General features: G+C 47.0%; 7 protein-coding genes across 7 annotated transcripts in view; 2 read left to right on the plus strand and 5 right to left on the minus strand.

Annotated features, from left to right (window-relative positions):
- The window catches only part of ATEG_08585 (uncharacterized protein), a gene marked incomplete at both ends in the record, with an annotated part of 4,666 nt that extends 1,468 nt beyond the window's left edge, over positions 1-3,198 (minus strand). The window contains 15 exons of the mRNA XM_001217170.1: positions 44-54; positions 286-295; positions 357-370; positions 770-773; positions 1,071-1,085; positions 1,200-1,208; positions 1,494-1,497; positions 1,669-1,690; positions 2,314-2,337; positions 2,379-2,436; positions 2,518-2,532; positions 2,744-2,753; positions 2,821-2,834; positions 2,965-3,024; positions 3,160-3,198. Of these exons, the coding sequence (XP_001217171.1) occupies positions 44-54; positions 286-295; positions 357-370; positions 770-773; positions 1,071-1,085; positions 1,200-1,208; positions 1,494-1,497; positions 1,669-1,690; positions 2,314-2,337; positions 2,379-2,436; positions 2,518-2,532; positions 2,744-2,753; positions 2,821-2,834; positions 2,965-3,024; positions 3,160-3,198 (309 nt within the window). The remainder of the gene's footprint in view (positions 1-43; positions 55-285; positions 296-356; positions 371-769; positions 774-1,070; positions 1,086-1,199; positions 1,209-1,493; positions 1,498-1,668; positions 1,691-2,313; positions 2,338-2,378; positions 2,437-2,517; positions 2,533-2,743; positions 2,754-2,820; positions 2,835-2,964; positions 3,025-3,159) is intronic.
- A 2,301-nt stretch (positions 3,199-5,499) lies between these two features.
- ATEG_08586 (uncharacterized protein) lies at positions 5,500-6,453 on the minus strand (the record flags this gene model as incomplete). Its single annotated transcript, XM_001217171.1, has 1 exon — positions 5,500-6,453. One exon carries the CDS (start codon positions 6,451-6,453, stop codon positions 5,500-5,502), a length of 954 nt encoding a protein of 317 aa, XP_001217172.1.
- A 1,233-nt stretch (positions 6,454-7,686) lies between these two features.
- On the minus strand, positions 7,687-8,708 carry ATEG_08587 (uncharacterized protein; the record flags this gene model as incomplete). The annotated part of the gene is made up of 4 exons (XM_001217172.1): positions 7,687-7,880; positions 8,083-8,193; positions 8,243-8,421; positions 8,473-8,708. 4 exons carry the CDS (start codon positions 8,706-8,708, stop codon positions 7,687-7,689), a joined length of 720 nt encoding a protein of 239 aa, XP_001217173.1.
- A 1,312-nt stretch (positions 8,709-10,020) lies between these two features.
- ATEG_08588 (uncharacterized protein) lies at positions 10,021-10,610 on the plus strand (the record flags this gene model as incomplete). The annotated part of the gene is made up of 2 exons (XM_001217173.1): positions 10,021-10,277; positions 10,550-10,610. 2 exons carry the CDS (start codon positions 10,021-10,023, stop codon positions 10,608-10,610), a joined length of 318 nt encoding a protein of 105 aa, XP_001217174.1.
- Positions 10,611-10,980: 370 nt separating this feature from the next.
- On the minus strand, positions 10,981-12,494 carry ATEG_08589 (uncharacterized protein; the record flags this gene model as incomplete). The annotated part of the gene is made up of 5 exons (XM_001217174.1): positions 10,981-11,447; positions 11,512-11,658; positions 11,714-11,886; positions 11,990-12,225; positions 12,273-12,494. 5 exons carry the CDS (start codon positions 12,492-12,494, stop codon positions 10,981-10,983), a joined length of 1,245 nt encoding a protein of 414 aa, XP_001217175.1.
- Positions 12,495-13,097: 603 nt separating this feature from the next.
- On the plus strand, positions 13,098-16,545 carry ATEG_08590 (uncharacterized protein; the record flags this gene model as incomplete). Its single annotated transcript, XM_001217175.1, has 8 exons — positions 13,098-13,305; positions 13,361-13,418; positions 13,475-13,543; positions 13,595-13,709; positions 13,759-14,081; positions 14,302-14,328; positions 14,497-14,799; positions 14,859-16,545. 8 exons carry the CDS (start codon positions 13,098-13,100, stop codon positions 16,543-16,545), a joined length of 2,790 nt encoding a protein of 929 aa, XP_001217176.1.
- A 547-nt stretch (positions 16,546-17,092) lies between these two features.
- On the minus strand, positions 17,093-18,236 carry ATEG_08591 (uncharacterized protein; the record flags this gene model as incomplete). The annotated part of the gene is made up of 5 exons (XM_001217176.1): positions 17,093-17,104; positions 17,217-17,425; positions 17,530-17,571; positions 17,710-17,772; positions 18,179-18,236. The coding sequence occupies 5 exons, from the start codon at positions 18,234-18,236 to the stop codon at positions 17,093-17,095; spliced, it is 384 nt and encodes a 127-aa protein (XP_001217177.1).
- Positions 18,237-20,987: the final 2,751 nt, after the last annotated feature.

Below are 20,987 nucleotides of genomic sequence, written 5' to 3' on the forward strand. Positions count from 1 at the left end.
TAATATATCTAGGAGGTTTAGAGGAAGGCTTCCTCAGGAGAACCTCTATTCTAACTAATATAATTATTCTATAGTAGTATATATATATCTATATATATAAGTAATTATTATCTAGCATATTTCAGAAATAAAAAGAAAAAAAAAAGTATTACTTAAAAACCTAGTTCTTCTCTATTTTAATAAAGATATAAGTCTGCTTTATTTTTATATTTTCTAGCGGATTCTCTATAAAACGCTTCCGCGGTTTTAGAGAGACTATAAAGCCTAAAAACTAATACTACTTACAGCTAATTATCTAATATTATTATTATCGTCCTTCTATATAGTTAGATATTTTTTATAGATTTTACGCGTACATAGTCCCCGCCGCCTAGATTCTATAGCTAGCTTATTTATTAAATACAGCCGAATCCGTACTATAGTTCTATTTAAACCTGCTGTATTTAAGATAAATATATAAGATAGCTATAGTAGCATACTAATAAAAAGTAATATTTAGCTTTATCTATAGGTAAATCGCTGCTTTATATTATAGAATAGTCTGTAGTTAGCTTAGATTTTAAATATTCTTTATTATTTTAGATTAGAAGAACAATAACCGCGGGCCTATTAATTAGTAAATAAATTACTAGATTATTTACTAGAAAGATAAAATTAACTAGAGATAGTAGACTAGGAACTCGCTAATCAGCTTAAATAAATATTAGTAAATAATTTTTATAAAATTATTAATTAAATATCTCTTATAGTAAAAAATTACTATACTTACTAGCCTATATTTAATAAAGATATTCTAGTAGCGTCTGTAGAGAATATTACTATACTAAAAACTAATAAACTTAGTTCTCTATCCTAGCTATTCGGCGGTAATATAAATAAGCAGCAGTAATTACTCTAAAAACTAGTCTATTTATTAAAGATACTAATTAACCGCGGCCGGCCGCTAGATAATCTAGAAATTACTAAATTAAATATTAAGGAATTTAGCCCGCAGCTAGTCTATAGTTAAAACCCGATTTATTAGCTATTATTTACTAGAGAGGCCTAGTATTTTCCCGTTCCTTAAATACTATAGAAAGTTCTATCTATATATATTATTAACTAAATTATTCTATAGCTACTCTAAAAATAAAATAAAAATAATCTCTTTTCGCGTCTTCTTATTATAAAAAAAAAAGATTCTCTAAACTCTATTATACAAGCTCTATCTAAATATAGATAAAATTATAAAAATTAGTTATATTTAGATAGAGATTATAGTAGCTTAAAGTCTACTTATCGTTACTCTAATAAATATAGCTAAAACTAATTATATTATTTTAAATCTTTTTATCGTAGGTCTAGAGACAGGTAATCTAGCTAAAAAAAGTCTATATTTTAAAAAGAAGAAATTAGAATTATATATTCTTTAAAACATCTATTAGATAGACTATAAATTTACGCTCTATTAAAATAACTATCTATTCTATAATATGTATCTACGCAATCTTTACTAGCCTAAAAAAATAATAAATATAAAAGTATAGATTCTAAAATATCTAACACTAAGGATTAATTTTAAAAATAATAAAAAAGTCTATTAAAGTATTTTTATAGAGCTTTTTTTTTAAAAGATAGTCTAATAGAACGATTAATAAGTCTAGATAGACTTGGTCGAGTTTTTTCTACTTAGCTAGGCTGGCAGCTATAGCTACAGTAGTAGTAGTAGCAATAGTAGTTATTATAGCTATAGTTATTTTTATTCGCCGCAGTAGCCGGGTCCCGGCTTTAACTATTTAATCTAATACTACGAGCTAGACTAATATAAATTAATAATAGAGTAGAATTATCTAGTCTAAGCGGCTTATTTAATAAATAAAATAAATTAGTTACTACTATATCTATTAGTAGGATATATAGATTATCGGCTTTAGATAGATCTAAATCGGTCGATCCTAGATTTTAGATTATTATATAAAAAAAATATTAATAATAATCTAATTAAATTTATTAATACAGTAATTCTTAATTATTTAATAGAACTACTAAATAAGCTATTTAATACTTTTAGTAAGTAAGATAAGTAGAGACTCTTAACTAGAATTTAGAAGAGCGCTAAAATTAGCCGCTACCGCTAAATTATAGATATCTAGATACTTAGGCTATTAGATTAGCTTTAGCTAAAGTAAGATTTTAGTTATATATTTTTATAGAAGAATTTACTAAATCTACTTTTCTTTATTTTTAAAATTTTATTTAAAGATCTTCTTAATTTAGGCGCGGATAAACTTAGCTAGAGTTAGCGTTTATATTTACTAAGCCTACTTAGCTTACACACGCGGAATAACAGCAAAAAAACTACTATCTATAGTAGTAGGAAAGAACTACTAGTAGCTTACTGGCTATCCTTAGTAAAGAGTTTTTAGCTTCTAGAAGCAGGCGGTTGTATATTAACAGCTAACTAATTAGCCTAGTTTAGAATAGATCTTCTAGATATAGTTAAAAAAGACTTTAGAAGCTCGGATAATATAGCTATACTAAGAGCACTAATATCTAGTATATATTAGTAAGTATAGAATTAGCAGGCTTTTAGCATTAGAATAAATACAGAGCTTTTAGATTAGATCTAGCTAGGGCTATTTAGATATTTACTAGTAGATCTCTTATTAAAAAGCTCTAGTAATTGTAGTAAGATAGATAGAGTAATAAGTCTAGAGATATTTCTATAGATATTTTAATAGAACCGCGAACTAGTAGGGCTTACAGATTTAGATCTAAGAGAGTTTATAATAGATAAAAAAATCTATTAAGGGGGGATAGCTAGATAGATAATAGAGAGACCTAAAAATATAACTCTGTATAGATAGAAGAGAAGATAGAAGTATTTTTAATTAAAAAAAAGATAATTTATTCTTATTTACGCGTTAGTAACGCGCAAAAACATATAGTAGTAAATTTATTAATATATTTAAATATAGCACTTACAGAAGGGTGCTTTCTAAGGAAGGTTTCTTCGATAAAAGCTATAGGGAAGGCACAGTATAACTATAGTATAGTAATAATATAGTATAGTTAAGAGTAAATAGTAATAAGGATAAGTAAGGCACGGTAACGGGTGTTACAGGCACGTACTCTAGTAGACAGGAGCACGCAGGAACATCAAAATTAGGCCAATCAGACGGCGAGAAAAAGCAGCGAGGGCACGATGGCTTTGGCCATAGAGTGTAGGCACAGAGCAACAGCGGTAATTTTAATATTTTCTATAGCAGGTTCTTAGAGTTAGTCTCTTTATTAAATAGAATCTAGCAGCTATAGTACTCCAGAAATCTTTACAGTCTTAGTATATTAAACTTAATTAAATAGATAAATATATATTTTTAAGAGACTAAATACTAGATTAGGCGTAATTAATCTTTTAAAGACAGAAATCTGCAAGCTAGTCTCTGGCGATTTTAACCCGATATCTAATACTAAGTCGCAAATAACTATAATAGGCGGTACTAATAGGCCTTCCGGCTTTGCTAATAAACTGTCTATATCTACTAGAGACTCTATTATAATCTAAGCCTTTAGTTCCTGTTACGGACTGTATCTTCAACCGGTTGTGATACTAGTAGAGTGGGCATTCTTAACCGTTCAGGTTAATTACCGAGCTTTTATAATATGTATTTAACCCACTAAAATTATGTAATATAGTGTTATAATAAAGAAATTAGATATCACGTGCTATACAATATTTAATTACGTAATAAAATACCACTATTACGCTATATTAGTAAATAATACATGACTAATCAATTTTAGACCCTTTTTTATAGTGTATTTTTTAACCGTTGAGTATTATACGGTATTATAGATGTATTACATAATATACTTCTATATATATTATGTAATAATTTTATATATATATAAATTTCAATTTTAAATTTAATTATACCTAATATTCAAGCTATAATCTTTATACCTGAGGCGGTATTTTTTAACCGTTTTAGCTAAAACGGTTAATAAAACGGTTAACCATGCCCACTCTAGATACTAGCTAAATCCTCTTCCAGTTAATCTAATAGAGCACTAACCGTCGACTCCAGCTAGGCTAGTCTGTGTAAAAGTGTTAGTACGTCGCAAAAGATGTTGGAAAGCCTTTTATCTCGCTTCAGTGCTGATACTTAGAGCCACTACCGCTTTACCCAGACTTGAAACGAACGAATATCGCTGGCGCAGATACTCACAGCATAAATATAGCCTTCCTAACAATCCTGATTTGTAATATCTTGTTTTTTGCTTTTGATATGTGACGCAAGCCCGCGAGGCTTGTCCTTAATCTAGAGGCATTATACATATCGATCTGATACATGCAGATATTCGACGACAATAGGGGGGATGGACTCGCCATGGGCCGGAGTCATGGCGCTATTAGCGGCGTCTTGATAAGCTAAACCTCGGCTATCGCCGAAGGCCCTCTCGGTAGTATTGTCGCCTATGATTTTCATTCTATATGGTATATCGGACTGACATTATATTTCTAAACACTAAAGAGCGCAGAGAATGGTATCAACATAGTATCTAATGTATGCAACAAATGCGCAAACAAAACATCTAGATCATTATATTTAGAAACACCCCCGATTAACCGCGTCGCACGTTCTGATATATCTTAACTCGCCTACTACTATAATAGATAGCTAGAAGCACGCTGTACTTGCTATAGTAGTAGTGTATATTCTTTAGCGATATCATTAGGTATAGGATATATTCTAGACAGAAGCAGCAGTAAAGTACCGCAGCCCATCCGCTACACCGTATCAGTTTCCTGCCCGAAGATATATTCTAAGTAATTAGATTATACGTACTGGGTTGTGCTGCCAGCCTCAGCCTCGACTCGCGTTATCTCGCGATGTCCGCAAACCGGACAGTCTACCGGCGCCAGTCCGCGCTGTAAAGCGTGCAGGGGCGACGCTGTGTTGTATCCGCTGGGATGCTGCATGCCCCTGTTGCACTGCCACCCCCAGGCGTCTGTGGCTCCAGGCGTGACTGTGGATTGTTTCGCTCCAATCCAGAGGTTTACTACCGGTTACTGCCAACTGGCCGCGATATATATTAGAATGAAAAACACAATAAAAACAAAAAAAGAGGTTAAAAAACATACAACAGCCGGGATTCGCTGGTGGTCACCCACCCAACTACTAACCGGCCGGCGTGTGGCTTAAGTACGGCTGAGCGGACGGGAAGCCCTGTTTTCCACACCCTATGGTCGTATGTACCAGCTTTTCTGTGGATAAGAACCATATAGAGAATGAGAACACCGCCCTGTAGCATGTATACTGAAGCAACTCCCATCTCATCTTCGTTCTCTTGCAGAGCACCTATCTAGACGCACGGGATTACGAGCTTTCGCTGATCATTCAGGACTCCAGTTTATCTATCGTTCCGTATTCCTATCAGATATTACGACTGCCAAGGCTGATCACCAGCTTCCATCGAAGCTCTTGCTATTTGAAGTGTCCTATTTGATTCATGAGGCTATCCTGGAACATGAGAGCGAATGGGCAGAATGGTCTCATTCACAGGCTTGTCGTGTCTGAGCCGGCGACGTGCAGGCCGGCCACATATCCTTGTGGGGAAAGCCAACTCCCGTGTAGGAGCCGCATCATCAATCCTGAGACCAACTTCTCGAATGCTCTGACAGTCACTTTGCCGCGCACATTCCACAAGAGGCTCGCGTACCAGACGTATATTAAGATCGGCGTGGTTATCTACCAACAGCCGGAACTCGGTGGCTTTCTTTAATCGGATTGCATCGAATAATGCTACCTCGCACGCTCTCGCATCCGCACCTGCCTTTAATAAGATTTTCATAATCTGCAAGCTTTCATCGCGGCGCACAGCTAGACCAAGTGGTGGAATTGGTGGTAGCTTCCAGCCTGGACTGAACTTCTGACCCGGAAGAGGAATGTTTGGATCTGCACCACGGTCGAGTAGAAGCTTAACAACTCTTAATGGCGCCGGTGCTGATAATAAAGCGCCACAGAGTGGTGTACACCGCTCTCCTCTCGATTGGAAATTAATATCAGCCCCTTTAGATAGACACCAACGTATCTGTTTTTCGTTCCCTTCTTTCGCCGCGTAGAGAAGCACCCACTGTATCTCAGCCATGATTGTATGATCCAATCTAGAGTGCTTATATTTGCCTAGCTCCTGAAGCAGATAGACGGCGATATCAAAATAGCCTTGAGAAGCAGCATTTGCTGCTGGACGATGAAAAAGACGGTCGTAGGATAGTAGGTTCGCGCCGAGTGAGAGAAGCATCCGAACTAAGGCGAAGTTGCCTTGGCGAGCGGCTAAAGCTAGAGGGCTTCGACCATAAACATCTTTGAAATCGATGTCGGCGCCATTTTCAACAAGTTTCCGAATAAAGTCTGCTTGTCCGCAGGTTGCTGCATGGCAGATCGGATGGTCGCGTTTCGTATCTGCCATTGATGGAGGCCGGCGTGGTTTGTGACTCCGTGGTCTGTAACTTGTTTGTGCTCGATACCACGATCTCCAGGAGACATCCACTCCTATATCGAGAAATCGCTGAAGCGTGCGGATAGAGCCTCTTTTCGCTGCCCAGATCAATGCGGCGAACCCATGGCTTCTCACATTCCATCGATAGAGGCAGCCGATGAGCAGATCGTAGAGAGTCGGATGAGTCCGGAGAAGCGCGTTCAAGTCTCGACAGTCGAGCTGAGCCGCGATGAGCATAAGTAGCTCCTGCGGGAGTAAAAGCATTGACATAATAATGGAGGGAAGATGTGGTGACTGGGACTGGGGGAGAATACGTGGCCGAAGGGGAAGCCTAGACTTTGTAAGGGTCGGACTAACCTCCACCCGGCCAAAGTCTGGCCCCCATCAAAATTGCCCCTGGTTCACTCACTACCAAGTATATACAAACTGTGGTCGTGTAGATTCGCCCTCAGACTGTTTAACATTTGGTATCAAAGAGTCAAGAGGTTTCAGTAGTTCTATACAATACGCTTTTATGTATGTAAGTTCTTCATTCAGATCTATATATACACGGTAAGGGAGTCACGTAGGTAGGGATTCTGATGAGATTCATATAGCACTAGAACACGACTAATGGACAAAATAGTTGCCGTGACCAGGCCCTATTTAATCCACTGCTTCACGCATCTAGCTTTTAACATGAACTAATCATACTAAGCAAATCGCCAGTATGACAGTAGTATACCTCCATCATGTACTATCATACCACAGGAGTACCTACCGAATGCTTCTTCCAGACGCACAACACATTCCTTTCCTATACCATAATGCACCAGAAGTCTAATCCACCGTGGCGGGGTTTCGGCAGAATCCGTCAGACCAGTTACACGCATCCATATAGAGCCCTATTAAAGTAGAAGTTAATATGACGTTCGCGCACACTTGAGCAGGGTACTTGCCGCAAAGGAAATATGTAAAGGTGTCTGGTGGGAGTGTTAGTGAACCTTCAGTTAAACGACCTCTGAGGCCATACTCACCGGCGTTTGCCAATGAACGCATCTTATCGATATCGGTCACCGCCTTATCCTCATCGGCAAGGTCAGTGCAACCTTCGAATTTGTATGCCGTGTCATCGACATCGCGAAGGTCGATGTCCTCTACCATCACAAAGCGTTGCCGCATATTAGACAAGTTCTGACCAGATATGGTCTAGCATAATAACTCTCACTCACTCATAATTCCGGTTTTACCAAACAGCGATTTCACGTGAGTCAATTCATGGATGAACGTAGGCTCAGGGCTGTTGTCGAGGACCTCATCCAAGTCCTCTGCCCCCAACCCTCTGTAGCCTCCAGCCCTCCTCGCCGGCAGTTGCTCGTTCCATCCGTCCCAGGCGTCCGAACAGATTGTCACAAAATCTTTCTGGAGACCATTAGAATTGCTCGTAAATGCGGCCAAGTCGCCCTTCTGTCCATCATGGTCTTCAATAGTCTCATCGCAAGGGTTTGGAGTGTCGGAATACATGGTTTCTCCCATTTGGGGTATCAGTTCAAAAATCCCTTGAGTTCGTGGTTATCTCATGTCATCCGAGTTTGGTCGTGGAAGCCGCAAAGCACCTACAGTCCCCCTCGTCATCTTGGACACCAGTATTGCGCCAAACGTTTTCGTTACAGTACACATCCAGATGGAAGCTGTTGGATGACAACGCGGCAACATATCTGTCGAGGAAGTCTCCGGGTCTGTCAGCATTTCTGCTCAACCGACTTGGTGACTAACTCACTGGTGATGTTATCGAGCTTCTGTTTCGCAATGTACAATTCACCGAGGTCTTGCGTGTCAAAGTAACCGTATAACACCGTGAAAAGATCGACTTTGGATTTTTCATTTGCGGAAAGCTCGCTGCGGGGTTTTCCCAGGGGCGCTCTCCAGGCCGGGGATTGCGCTCTGCGCCGCAGTCGCCTGTAATTCTCGTGAGTCCTTCACATCCGCTCACATCCAAGCCCCATTCACGCAATACGCACCACCGTCAAAACATTGTCGAAGATTTGGGACAGTCCTCCCACTAGCCCCGCACAGGTGGTGTCGTCGATAAAGATGTTGGACCTTCCAGCCGCGGTCGCTCTTTTGACAATTGGGGCTCCAGAGACACCACGGTGGATGTGAAAGTGCCCATGGTGATTTCCGTGTCCAACGGCCTGGGCAACAGCCAGCACCAAGAGGAGTCCAATGCAAGCTAATACGCTCATGTCAAAGAAAAAGTGGCAATCCCGCCAGACAAGTGAGCAATAAACGATTGGGGTAACAGAAGTCAGACGAGATGTAGGGAGATTGGAAAACAGAACGACGATCGCTCAGAGCATCACAGATGGGACCTCATACACTATAACAGATTTGTGGCTTACCAAGCGGAGGCTCCTTCATCTGCGCTTGTCGCTCGCCTCTGATACTAACATACTCCGTAGACTGCACAAGCTATGGCCGACCAGGCGATATAGATGGGGCCTTTAGTGCGCGGCGAGATTATTTCGCGATTCAAATTACACATTGAATACGAAGTATATCCTACCTACCTACGCGAGCATTTCACCCCCACGTTACTACTGCCTAGTGCAATTGCGCGTGTCCTTCGTATATGAGAATCCGGCATAATCCGTCCCAAAGAGGATGCAATGCCGTGGTGGATGCTCTTAGATCCGGTTTCTTTTTTTGTGGCTTCATCCGTACAAGGGTCCATGAAGGGTCTGGACTAGTATCCAGCAGCAGGTACCACAGCCGACCTGGCAGAAAGTGTTGCCAAGGCACACCATCTTCGATCTAGATCGCTTAGCACCTCTTAGCACCTCTTAGCACCTCTTAGCACCTCTTAGCACCTCTTAGCACCTCTTAGCACCTCTTAGCACCTATTAGCACCTCTTAGCATCCCTTAGCATCCCTTAGCATCCCTTAGCATCCCTTAGCATCCCTTAGCATCCCTTAGCATCCCTTAGCGTCTTGGCCCCCAAGGTGGGCATCTCGAGGAGTCCCTGGACTCGACTACCACAAGGACTGGGCACTAACACGCAGGTTACATTTACCTTGATCCTTTTCGCCCGAGGTTGTCTCAGACTCGCCGTATTGACCAACCACGTGTAGAAGGCCCGAGGGCATGAGCCCCATGCAACTATCGACACAAAAGCCCCTCGTACCTGGCCTGGTCCGTCAACTAATCTCCGGCCCAACCGGAGGCGAAAGAAGTCATCCAATGACCCCTTTATCCAAAGACTCCGTGGACCTCCTGGGATGCATCGGATGCTACGAACCAGATTATTCTACCCACCGAGTTCGTATGGTACCTGTTCGGTAAACACAGAGCGTATTGACGTCGAATTACGGGGTGAGAGCACCTAATTGAGGAAAGATCGAGAAGCATGACCAAAAGCCTGGAGCGATTTGAGAACAAACACCGATACTAATCGACCGAAAGTAAAGTCCCAACACGAGCAGTCGACACCTCATTCCATCACACTCTCTCTGAACCGTTTCCCCTCTCTTCTCCCGATACGATTCCACTATTTGAACATGCAGGCCCTCAGTGTCCTATTGACTGCCATGTTGATGGGCGCCGTCAGCTCCGTCCAGGCGGAGGGCGGATGGACAACCGGTCGAAACGCTACTGGCACCACCGATCCCAACGTGACCAGCAACTGCACCTACTGGGCCAACGATATCTCGTCCAGTGCAACCTGCGAGCAGGTCCAGGAGCATTTTGACATTGATTTCAACCACCTGCATGCTTGGGTAAGCCTTGTCGTCGACCTTGCACGCTTGGCTTCGTCGTGGGAGCTAACGAGATCATCGTAGAACCCGTCCTTGCTCAAGGACTACTGTACCCTGATCCAGGGCTGGAGCTACTGTGTTGAAGGACCGGCCGTGACGACTGATACGACAGTCAACGCCACAGCGCCGGTGCTTTACCTGCCTTCCACTTCGACGGCCGCTGCTTTCCCCTCGGGTACTGCACCCCACCCAACTGCCGCTCAGCCCCGACAGACCGCGGGCGCGGCAAAATCTCAACTGCCAACCGTGCTAATTCTTGTGGGATTGTTAGTTTTGTCGATGGTCTATGTGTGATCCTTGTATCTGTGACTGAGCTCTCCGTGGCATATTGATTAGATCTACGGCTGGTCTCGAATGATATTCCTGTCTCCTAGTCGACATGTCAGTCAATCCATCGACAAATCAATCATGATTCTGTCCATCTAGTGCAGAGGATCTACTGGGTTGGTTATCAATGCAGTCGCAATTTATCGAATGTCTATTTCAAAGCCTCCCAATACAGTAATGACATAAACATCAACGAGCGACAATCACAATGAACTGACATGTTCCGGGAGGTGTCTCTGCGCTGTTCTGGTGCTAGAAGCACTGCTCCCACTCAATTTGCATGTAGTCACTCTGTTGAGTCATTCAACACGTCTTCATTGGTTCTTCCACAGACTATATGAATATATATGTCAAGACCTCCTAGATCACCCGGAACTATGCCCCAACGCATACATAGTACCCCAGCCACAACCCCGCGCAGTCGGACCCAACTTGGGGATTCCACAGGTTGAACTGCGCGGCGGTAATGCCGTACTCCTGTTCAATGGCCCAGCAGCCGTCTCCCGACACCGCCAGATGCCATTTCGCGCAGGTGCTGATGGTTCCCGGCATTGGCTGCGCGGTCTTCACCGCAACGCAGTAATACTCATCGGCGAGCAGCGCGCAACTAGTCCCCAACGCCGGATTCCACTTGACAAATTGGTCTTGAGTCAGCCAGGTGAATTTCTGGTTGACGATAGACCAGCAGCTGTCACCCGACTGAGCCATGTAATACTGCACGCAGTCGGACGCGATACCGCTCTGATGCGGAGATGGCACGTCGCTTGTGGATGAAGCAGTAGGGGTGGCACTGGTGGTCAATGTCGACTTGGTGGGAGTGATGGTGGCGGAGGCCGATGTTCCTGGTGTCTGGTTAGATCAAACGCAAGCAAGGTGGGGTGCACAGTTTCGTACTAGATGACACACCGACGCAGACGTACGTCTCCAGCCACAGGTTGGTGCAGGTAGGCCCAACGGCCGGATTCCAGCTGTAAAACTGGGATATAGACAGACTGTACTTGTCTAGGATATCCTGACAGCTCGTACCATTGACCACGTAGAACCACTCATCGCCTGGAGAGAGGACAGATTAGACGGCTATTTTCACATGGAGGAACGCATGTCTTACAGTTCGAGCTGACTCCGGGTTGGGTTGGAAAGGCGGATGCCGATGGCCCGGTCGTACTGCTGGTGGTGGTCGTTGTTGTCGCTGTGGCAGAGGAGGGGGTCGATGCTGAGCCTCCAGCAGCAACGCAGACAAAGTATCCAGGTTGCAGATTGCCGCATCCGGACGAAATTGATCTATAAAGAGTGTTAATTGTCAGGGGTGCACGTCCTTGCGCCTTGGATTTCCAGGACTGACGGATTCCAAGAGTAAAACTCGGCAAGCGTGAAGCTCATGTACTTGTCCTGAATTGTGTAGCAGCTGTCGCCATTTTGCACCAGGTAGTACTCTGTACAGGAGGAGGAGAGCCCGCTCTGAGTCGGGGCAGCTGTTCCATTGTACGTGAGAGTCCCGGGCACAGTCGTCGTGGTGGGCGTGGCAGTGGACACCACGGTGTTGATATTCACATCCGGACCCGACACGCAGTAGCTCCAGCCAGTGATTAATACGCAGTAATCGGGAAGCAGTTCAGGGTTCTGTTCCGTCAATTCCACATTCTCGTCGGCTCAGTAGGACCACGCACCCATTTGATCAGCTGATCTGTTGTGATATCAAAGTACGCTGCCACGGCGTCACACGTATCATCGGAGGCAATGTTGTTTGCCCAATAAGTGCAGTCGTTCGTGACATTCGGATCAGTCGTCCCTGTTGCAGTATCGCCATTTGTCCATCTCTTCTGGCTTTGAAGAGCTGCAGTGGCGACAGCGAGCAAAAGCGCCTGAACCCGAAGGGAACGACCCAACATGATGCTTCACGGAGATATCGCAAACCAAGAGCCCTCGTGTTGCGGAAGGAAAGAAAAGAGAGGCTTACACCTTAGTATCTGCTTTTTTCTACCTCGTATTAGGTATAGAGCACGGATCATCCATGCCGATAATTACGTTTTGTTTCCGCTCTAATGATGTTGGCTCCACTACCTGGCAATGCAATGTCCCGCGCTGGCTAATTTCACGCTAATTCCATCTAGACCGGAGCTCCGTGTGAGACATGCTCGGCGCCCTAAATTAGACCAACGCCGGTGTCTGTATAGTACAAGCCAGTGCAGGCTGGTCGATATTCGTGACCTTTCGAGGCCAGAAAGCAAGATATCACATGTGGGGACCGAAGCAGAGTTTTCCCCCAATGGACACGACGCCGGAGGTTGCAATCGGGTCACGGTATCGAAATGGAATATCGGAGATAACTTGTTCTGTTTAGCGAGCCGATGGAAATGAATTCGACGCGAGACGGTTCTAGTGTGGGGAGCCACAATGCCCATGTGAGGTGAACAAGAGGTAGGAGAGTACTAGTATATAGCGATGCCGTCCCCTGACCTCGACAGCAAGCGTCTGCGAGCGTCATTGCCGAAATGAATCTCCTGAATTTCGCCAAAGCCGTGGCTTTGGCCACAGCTCTAGCAAATTCGGCAGTGCTCGCCGCCACCAGTGGTACCTGCTCAGAAACCCAGCGGTGTGTAAGCGGATGCTGCAGCACCAGTGGCTACTGTGGTTTTGGTCCCGACTTCTGTGGAGATGATGTCTGCGTTTCGGACTGCGATGCCCAGGCAGAGTGCGGTCGTGAGTCTGGTACCTGACATACATGATCCAAGAGAGGAACTAACAGACAGGGTAGTCTACGCGCCTGTTGTCAACACAACTTGTCCCCTGAATGTGTGTTGTTCGCAGTTTGGGTAAGAGATAACTCTTGGAGCTTTTCAACCGAGAGGACATGTACTCATTTGAATAGCTTCTGTGGTACGACTGAAGAGTTCTGTGGTGCTGGATGTCAGAGTGGATGCGACGATGTCGTCCAGCCGTACGTGATATTGTTCCATCCTACTTGTGGCCCGATGCTAAAACCACATAGTTCGTGCTCTGGAACCTCCAGCAAGCAGGTATATGCCGGCTATTACGAAGCATGGAATTATCAACATCCATGTGATGTGCTTCTTCCTTCCGATATCAACGTTAACCCTTGGACGGTGAGTGCTTGGTGGAATTCAGTAAGATCGATTCGCTCATTCCTTTCAGCATATATTCTACAGCTTTGCCGGCATCGATACCAGTAGCTCTCGCATCATCACAACCTACGATCATGACGATGAGTACATGAGAGACCTTGTTGCGCTCAAGAAAAAGAAGCCCTCTCTTAAGGTCTTTATCTCTGTTGGTGGCTGGGACCTCGGAGGAGAGCCTTTCTCAGACATGGTGCGCTTCTCGGGAACACGCAAGGCCTTCATCGGATCTGCCACTTCGTTCATGGAAGAGTATGGCTTTGATGGTATTGATATTGACTGGGAGTATCCGGCTGCCAGTGATCGAGGTAGGAGAGCTAAATATCCAACATCCAAGTCGTTCGTTTCTCATTGCTGAACAACTCAGGTGGTATCAGCGCGGACACAGAGAACTTCGTCACTTTCCTCAAGGAACTCAAGGCCGCCTGTGGTGACACTTATCAGATCACTGCCACACTACCATCGTCTTACTGTTCGTCTTCCTCCTCCCTCCTTTTCTTTTTTTTTTTCTTTCTTTTTTTTTTTTTTTTTTTTTTTTTTTTTGCTGACGATATGCTAGGGTATTTGAAAGGGTTCGATATCAAAGGTATGTCGCAGTATGTTGACCACTTCAACTTCATGTCCTATGACATCCATGGCACTTGGGATGGAAATAGTGAATACACATCTTCCGTCGTCAACCCTCACACCAATATCAGCGGTAGGTACTCGAATTTGGTGGCCCCTGTTATACCAAATTATACTAAAGCTCCAGTACAGAGATTGCGGACGGCCTGAATCTCTTGTGGCGTAACAACATCGACCCGGCAAAAGTCCTCCTCGGTCTGGGCTTTTACGGTCGATCCTTCACTCTTAAAGACACGACTTGCACCACTCCCGGTTGCCCCTTCGACAAATCGGCATACGAAGCTGGTGGTGCGACGCCGGGAAAGTGCACTGGCACCAGCGGCATCTTGTCCAACTACGAGATCAATCGGGTGTTGGAACAGTATAGCCCAGATGTCATATACAGTGACGAAGCGGCTGTCAACTGGATCACTTGGAATGAGAATCAATGGTATAACACTTCCCACCTGATCAAGACTCATGAAGTAGCAGCAAAGCTGACGATGTCAGGGTTTCTTTCGACAATGCTAAAACTCTGAAGCAGAAGGCCGACTTTGCTAATAGCAAGTGCATTGGGGGCCTATTCGCCTGGGCTCTTGACGAAGGTGGTCCTGGGTCCCTTGGAGATCCCAACGACCTTGACCCCTCGGATACCTCGATGAGTGGTGCTAAGCTCGACGGTGGAAGCGACGGATCAGGCGACATTTATATTGATCAGTCTGTCCTTGATCCAGATTCCAATACTGCCACGGCCATTGCCCCGGCTAATCTCATCGTCGCGCCCTCCACGTTGTCGACGATGACCACATTCACGATCGAGCCCTTGGTAACGCCCATCGAGATAGCTTGGACCACGACGAAGACAGTAACCGTCTCCGGGGCTGCCACTGTGACCACGACGGTCACTCGGATCGTGGAGACTACGACCTTTGCAATGCCAACCATCACCACCAACGTCATCAACTGGTGGAACTGGAACCTGACCCAGGCGAATCTTACACAGAGCACGACGACTCTCTTCCCTAGCGTTACTCTCGAGCCCATTGTCTTCCAAGATTCGTCCAATGACACCAACGGGACATTCCCTGTAGGCACCGCTTATCGCACCCTCTATCCACCTCCCTGGCCATGGTCCACGACTTCCCTACCGATCCAGCTCCCTACACCCACAATCACCTTCACGCAGGGGCCCCCAGGCCCGACTTGCACCGCAGGTTGCGGAACCAAGTGTTCCTCCTACTGCGATACACCATGCCTGATCTGTGATGATCCCAAGGCGAATGAGGGCTGGAAGGACCCCGCGGATCCAAAGCCCCCTCGGCATTCAAAATGTTCTGGCCCGGACTGTCGCAACAATCAGTGCGTTGGCCCGTTGTGCGTGAAAAAAGGATGTACAGGTGACGATTGCGACCCCTCTTCATCGGCCTGTCTGGGATCTCGTTGCGAGGAGACTGGTTGTCGTGGGTCGGGGTGCGGCGACGACGGCGAGTGCACCGGCTCGGACTGCCAAAAGGTCGGCTGCTACGGCAACCACTGTATTGGCGGGACGGGCCTCTGTCTGAGCCCCGGCTGTATCTCGCTGGGCTGCATCGGTCCCCTCTGCGATAAGGTGACAGGCGAGTGTTCCGGCCCTGACTGCCACAAGGTCAGCTGTTCCGGACAGAACTGTCGGAATGGGGTGTGCACAGGCGAGGGTTGCGAGCCGGGTGAATCTGACTGCGAGACCAACGAGGCTGATATATGCACGGAGTATATCTCATCCTCCCTGGAACCTATCGCGTCTACCTACACTACGACTACTTCGACCTCTTGCCAGACCATCACTGCTTGCGATGCCGAGCCCACCACAACGACGACGACCATCTCCGGCCACGTCGCCGCTGAGACGCCGTACAAGTATTATCACTGGACCCTTGACAAGGCTGTAGCCAGCAGCGTGGCCAGTTCGATCGAGAAGGACTTGTCTTCCCTGCACGCGACCACCACCAGTACCACCACCTCAAGTACCACCACCAAAACCACCTCGACCACGGCTTCAACCACGACGGACGCCTTTAGCCCCGCAGAAACGGAGCTTTCCTGTAAGGACAACTCATGGATGTGCGGTCACTTCACCGGCGGTAATTTCCGGGCATTCTGCGATGTCGCAAAGAGCTACCTGCGTGGGAACGAAATTTACGGGTTCGTACACCACTGACTCTGATTCTAACAGGCAAATACTGATAAGCGGATTGATAGGACTACATCGCAGGACTCGGACACTGGAGCATGCTACACTGATGGCAAACATGCCGGCGGTGGCTGTGGTGTCTTTGTTGAGGGTGACGGTTGTCGCCTCCGTGGAACCACGATGCAAGCGTATCTACCCCATCCTCCGCTGTGCTAGCGTATCTCATTTCTAACTTTGACAGGGCATACGACCACCTCGAGAACCCCGACCAGGGAGGCTGTGGGGCCTGCGGCCATGTATTTTTCGATAATGGATGCAAGATGACGGTGAACTATGTCAGCACTTGCGGCACAGTAGGCAACTGATGTTCAACATGCTGGGGCGCATACAAATGCACAATTCAAGACATGATAGAATGAAACATTCATCTTCTTGTGGATGGAACGAGTAGCGATTGATTTTTCCACATGCCTGGTTGATTTGGTGTTGCTGTGTTTGGAGATCTTCTTGCTCTTGGACATGCATCTGGTCAAGTAACATTTATTAAGTTTTCTCTCTAGGGCGTACTGGCCCGTTACTGTATGTCCTGATAACTCTTAATATGTCATTACTTTTGGTTTATAAGTACCAGAGATCAAATGGGAGTATAATACTGTCGGAACACACTCTCGTAGCCTCGGTTTTCTACCCAGACATACCTGTTGTGCATGGTCTGCGGAGCTGTTTGGGAAGATATCTTCTAAGAGCACGATGGTCTTTAGAGAGAAGGTGCGCCTATTCTCTTCCTTACTCTTTCGGTAAGACTCGGCCGAGGCTCGTTGACATGTCTTGGCAGGTCTCACCTTGACGCGGACCTGACTCGCGGTAGAATCCGATTGTGGAGCCTTGTCTCTATGGAGCTCTTCAACTGTCACGTTTAAAGCTTCTCTTAATTCTGTATCTGTAAACACAATACACCCGTCCCGGGTCACAGGATCAATCACCAGAAATAAGCCGGGGCCAATGTCTTACTTCCGATCACACTATTCGCCCGGGAAGCGACACGCGATCCGGCTAAGCTTATTTTAGGTAGTAGGAGGAGGGTATACATCTTATTCCCGCGGACTATACTAGAGTTGGATATTGTAGACAAACGCTAGTTATTGGCCCTTGTAGCATTAAGACTAGGGGATAGAAAGCGAGAGGGCTTACGCGGCGTCCTTAAACGGTAGGAAAACTCGGTGATCTTGGGATGGAATTTGTTCGTGTCTAGTACTAGATCACATGTTCAGCAGCCCTAACCGCCCACAGGCCAGTGCTGATAAGGAGCTATGCTAGGCGCCAGTGGCGTCCCACCTAATCTATAACAGCTATCCATCTGGGTTCCACTCTAGAGCAGGGACATGTTAGCGTAGTTGCTGGTGTCCCCTAGATCTAGCAAGATGCCATCAAGCGTCTACTAGGACACCCCGGTCACCTAAGGGCCCTACGGTTCGCCACCAGCCGGCGGGTGGGCCGACATATGGAACAGTCCGGGTTAAGCATACAAAATCATATTCGCCAAATAAGGTGGGAGAGAGACCTGGGAAGGGTGCGACTGAAGTCTATCGAGGCTCGACACTCCCGGCTAAGGAAGCGCGGCCACAGCGCTAGATCTACTACCACTGTATTACTAACTAACCGGCGCCGATGAAGCTTATGCCGCCAAAAGTAACTGGTACGCCGCAGGATTCGACCATATTAGGTTGACCGGCAGTCCCCTGTTCGGCTGTATGGACACGATGTTGCCGTGGGGCGGTTAGGACGGCACCGGGCCAGCAGCAGTAGGCGCAGGTGGCGGAGCCGGCGCTCCGTGCACCATCGCGGCCGGTAGGCCTCCTGGCTGAGCGCCAACGTGCATGCCAGGGCCGCTCGCATAGTACTGTCCCGGATACTATGTCTAAGGGCCATTAGTGCGATTTTGGCCGAGATCGATGCCCTAGGCTGACGATTGAGTAAGCTAGGACGGCGCAAGCGGGACTGACGGCGCATAGCCCGGAGGAGCAGGCGCTAGGGTCGTAGCTGTCTGCGCGACCAGCGCGGCCGGGGCACCAGATTGACCCGGTGCCACGTTCCCTTTCGTGCCACCTTGGGAACCCCCGATGGGCGGGAAGGCCTGCTGTCCACCGTAGGCGGTTTGGAGTAGCGCGTTTGTCGGCGCGCCTGCCCCAGACGAGCCAGAGGACGGATTAGGGACCAGCAGGCTGCTCGTCGTTTCCTGCGAATTAGAGGTTAGGGCCGCCACCTTGTTCGGCGCAGCGCGGTGCGTGCTCGCGCGTGCTGGCTGTGCACGCGATGTCCAGTCCGTTTCCGCTGGGAACGTACTAACGCTGTGGGGGTCCGGAGAAGGGGGTTAGCTGGCCGGCAATCCTCAGACTCCTCTCGACTTTAGCGAGGGTCGGGAAGGGAGCACCTCATGTTCGACGAACGTAGTCTCCGATTAAGGCCCGTGTGTAATCAGTCCCAAAGCATCATCGCTAATCCTTACCCACTTGGTTACTTTATTTAAAACATCCGGATGGTAGTCCTGGATATACCTCATTGCCTCGCAAATCTAAGCGAACAACCCGAGTTTATCGTGCACCAGCCTCTCGATCTATCAGAGGTCAGTGAAATATAGGTCGGTCCGGCTGCTAGTGGCGAGGACGCACCGCTTATCTGATCTCTACCTGCTTCATAGGGACTTTCAAGAGTGCATCAGGTCGATCACAGGAGTCCTGATCACAGCTTCGTTTCTCTCCCCGTTTCGGAGGCGGCTTATCCTCTGCCGAGTCGCTGCTCAAACCCTCGTCCTAATCCGGCACTCTCGTGGGACGCGACAATTTTTAGGACAATTTTTGCGAGGGTGTATTTCTCCTCTCTGTCCGCGGGTCCGACTGATCTCCCCGTCTCTTCGCTATAGCCTTAGAATGCGGACAGACTGATAAATAACCGATGTTAACTGACGGCCGCGCGAGGAAACCAGAAAAGCAACGCTCTCAGTGACCACTAGAGCCTGTAAACTAGCTATTTATAGCGCGCGTGCGGAATACCGCAATTAGTAATCTTCCGCTTAACCTGGTCTGGGCCCCCTAACAGCTGTTAATCGCGTATAACAGTCGCAAAGACTAGGGCGAATGACCGTGGATGACTGGTTATTTCCGGTTGAACGTATAATCGAACAGCGCAGGTACACCCCTATAAAAAAACTAAACCGGTAGGCGCGGGGGGCGCTAATAGGGGCCCCGCTTTATATTTCCGGGAGAGCTAAGCGTCTAGGAAAAAAATTATTCGTATATCTCACTTCTCCCCTCCCTAGAGGAGCGCTTCGAGGAACCAGGCTCTATATCGCTCTAGACCGGCCGGTTAACGACTGTGGGTTAGTTAAACGTAGGCTGCGACCCGTGTTGAACTCTGTCGAGGTAGCCGTCTGGTTGGCGCATTTGACGGGCGACGGCGGTTATTGGTCAGAGGTTATCTATTATTAACTACGTGAGAAATGGCCTACGGCTTACCATTATGGAACACAGTCTATTTCTCTCTAAGAGTTATAAACAGCCTCTATTAACCCGGGTGAGATAAACTGGATTGCACATTTTGAGCACTCTAACCAAGACATAAAAGTTAAAATGCTATAAAGTGGTCTGCTTAAGAGTACCGGGAATTTATACCCTGGATCGACAGGCAAATAGCAAAAGGCACCTTCTAGAAGATAAGAGCCTGCCTCTGGAACAAAAAGTTTAGGACGAACTGATCGCCTAACTCACTCCGCGGGGTCTATAATTGTCTCAACTAGGGGTGGACTCCTAAACAGCGAACGAGCGGAGCAGAGGGCCCGGTCACTGAGATGGAAGAGCCTTCAGGACCCGGGCGACAGGTTCGGGTCCGGCCACCTTTGCGGAACAGACATCACTCACCGTCAACGGAATATCCACAGACAGGGAGTGTATCCCCAAGGCCGGGAGCATGCCGGGCACCATCCTCAGCCGATGAGCCCACGCAGACTGGCCACGAGACGCCGCCCGCCATCCGGGAGGATCAAGCAATGCGGCCGCGTCGCGTGCCCGCGGCCGTGCGCCCTCCGGGGGAGCCGTCAGGGTTGGAACCGGACTCTTTGTTGACATACCTTACGTTCTGTAGGTGATCCTATCCTCCTGAGGGCCGCGGGAAGCTAACATCGAGCAGTAGCAATCGATAACGCGATAAAGAGTCGGCTTTCGTCCTCGACATCGCACTCTCTGTTCCATTCTCTCCCGGCACTGTATACACGGCCACCACTTCGTCGGCATCTGGTGGCTCTCCCGCATCGGCCCAGGGCCCCAAGTTATTCCTTGCATTGAGAGCCTGCGGCGACAAAATCAGGGCGGGTTTCGAGATGGGTTTGAAGGGGGTTTGAAGGGGGTTTGAAGACGGATGTGAAGACGGATTTGGAGCTGGGGCGGGGTGTAACAGACAAGATATAGAAGGAAACA

Source organism: Aspergillus terreus, genomic scaffold (genome assembly GCF_000149615.1).
Source record: "Aspergillus terreus NIH2624 scaffold_13 genomic scaffold, whole genome shotgun sequence".
NCBI lineage: Eukaryota > Fungi > Ascomycota > Eurotiomycetes > Eurotiales > Aspergillaceae > Aspergillus > Aspergillus terreus.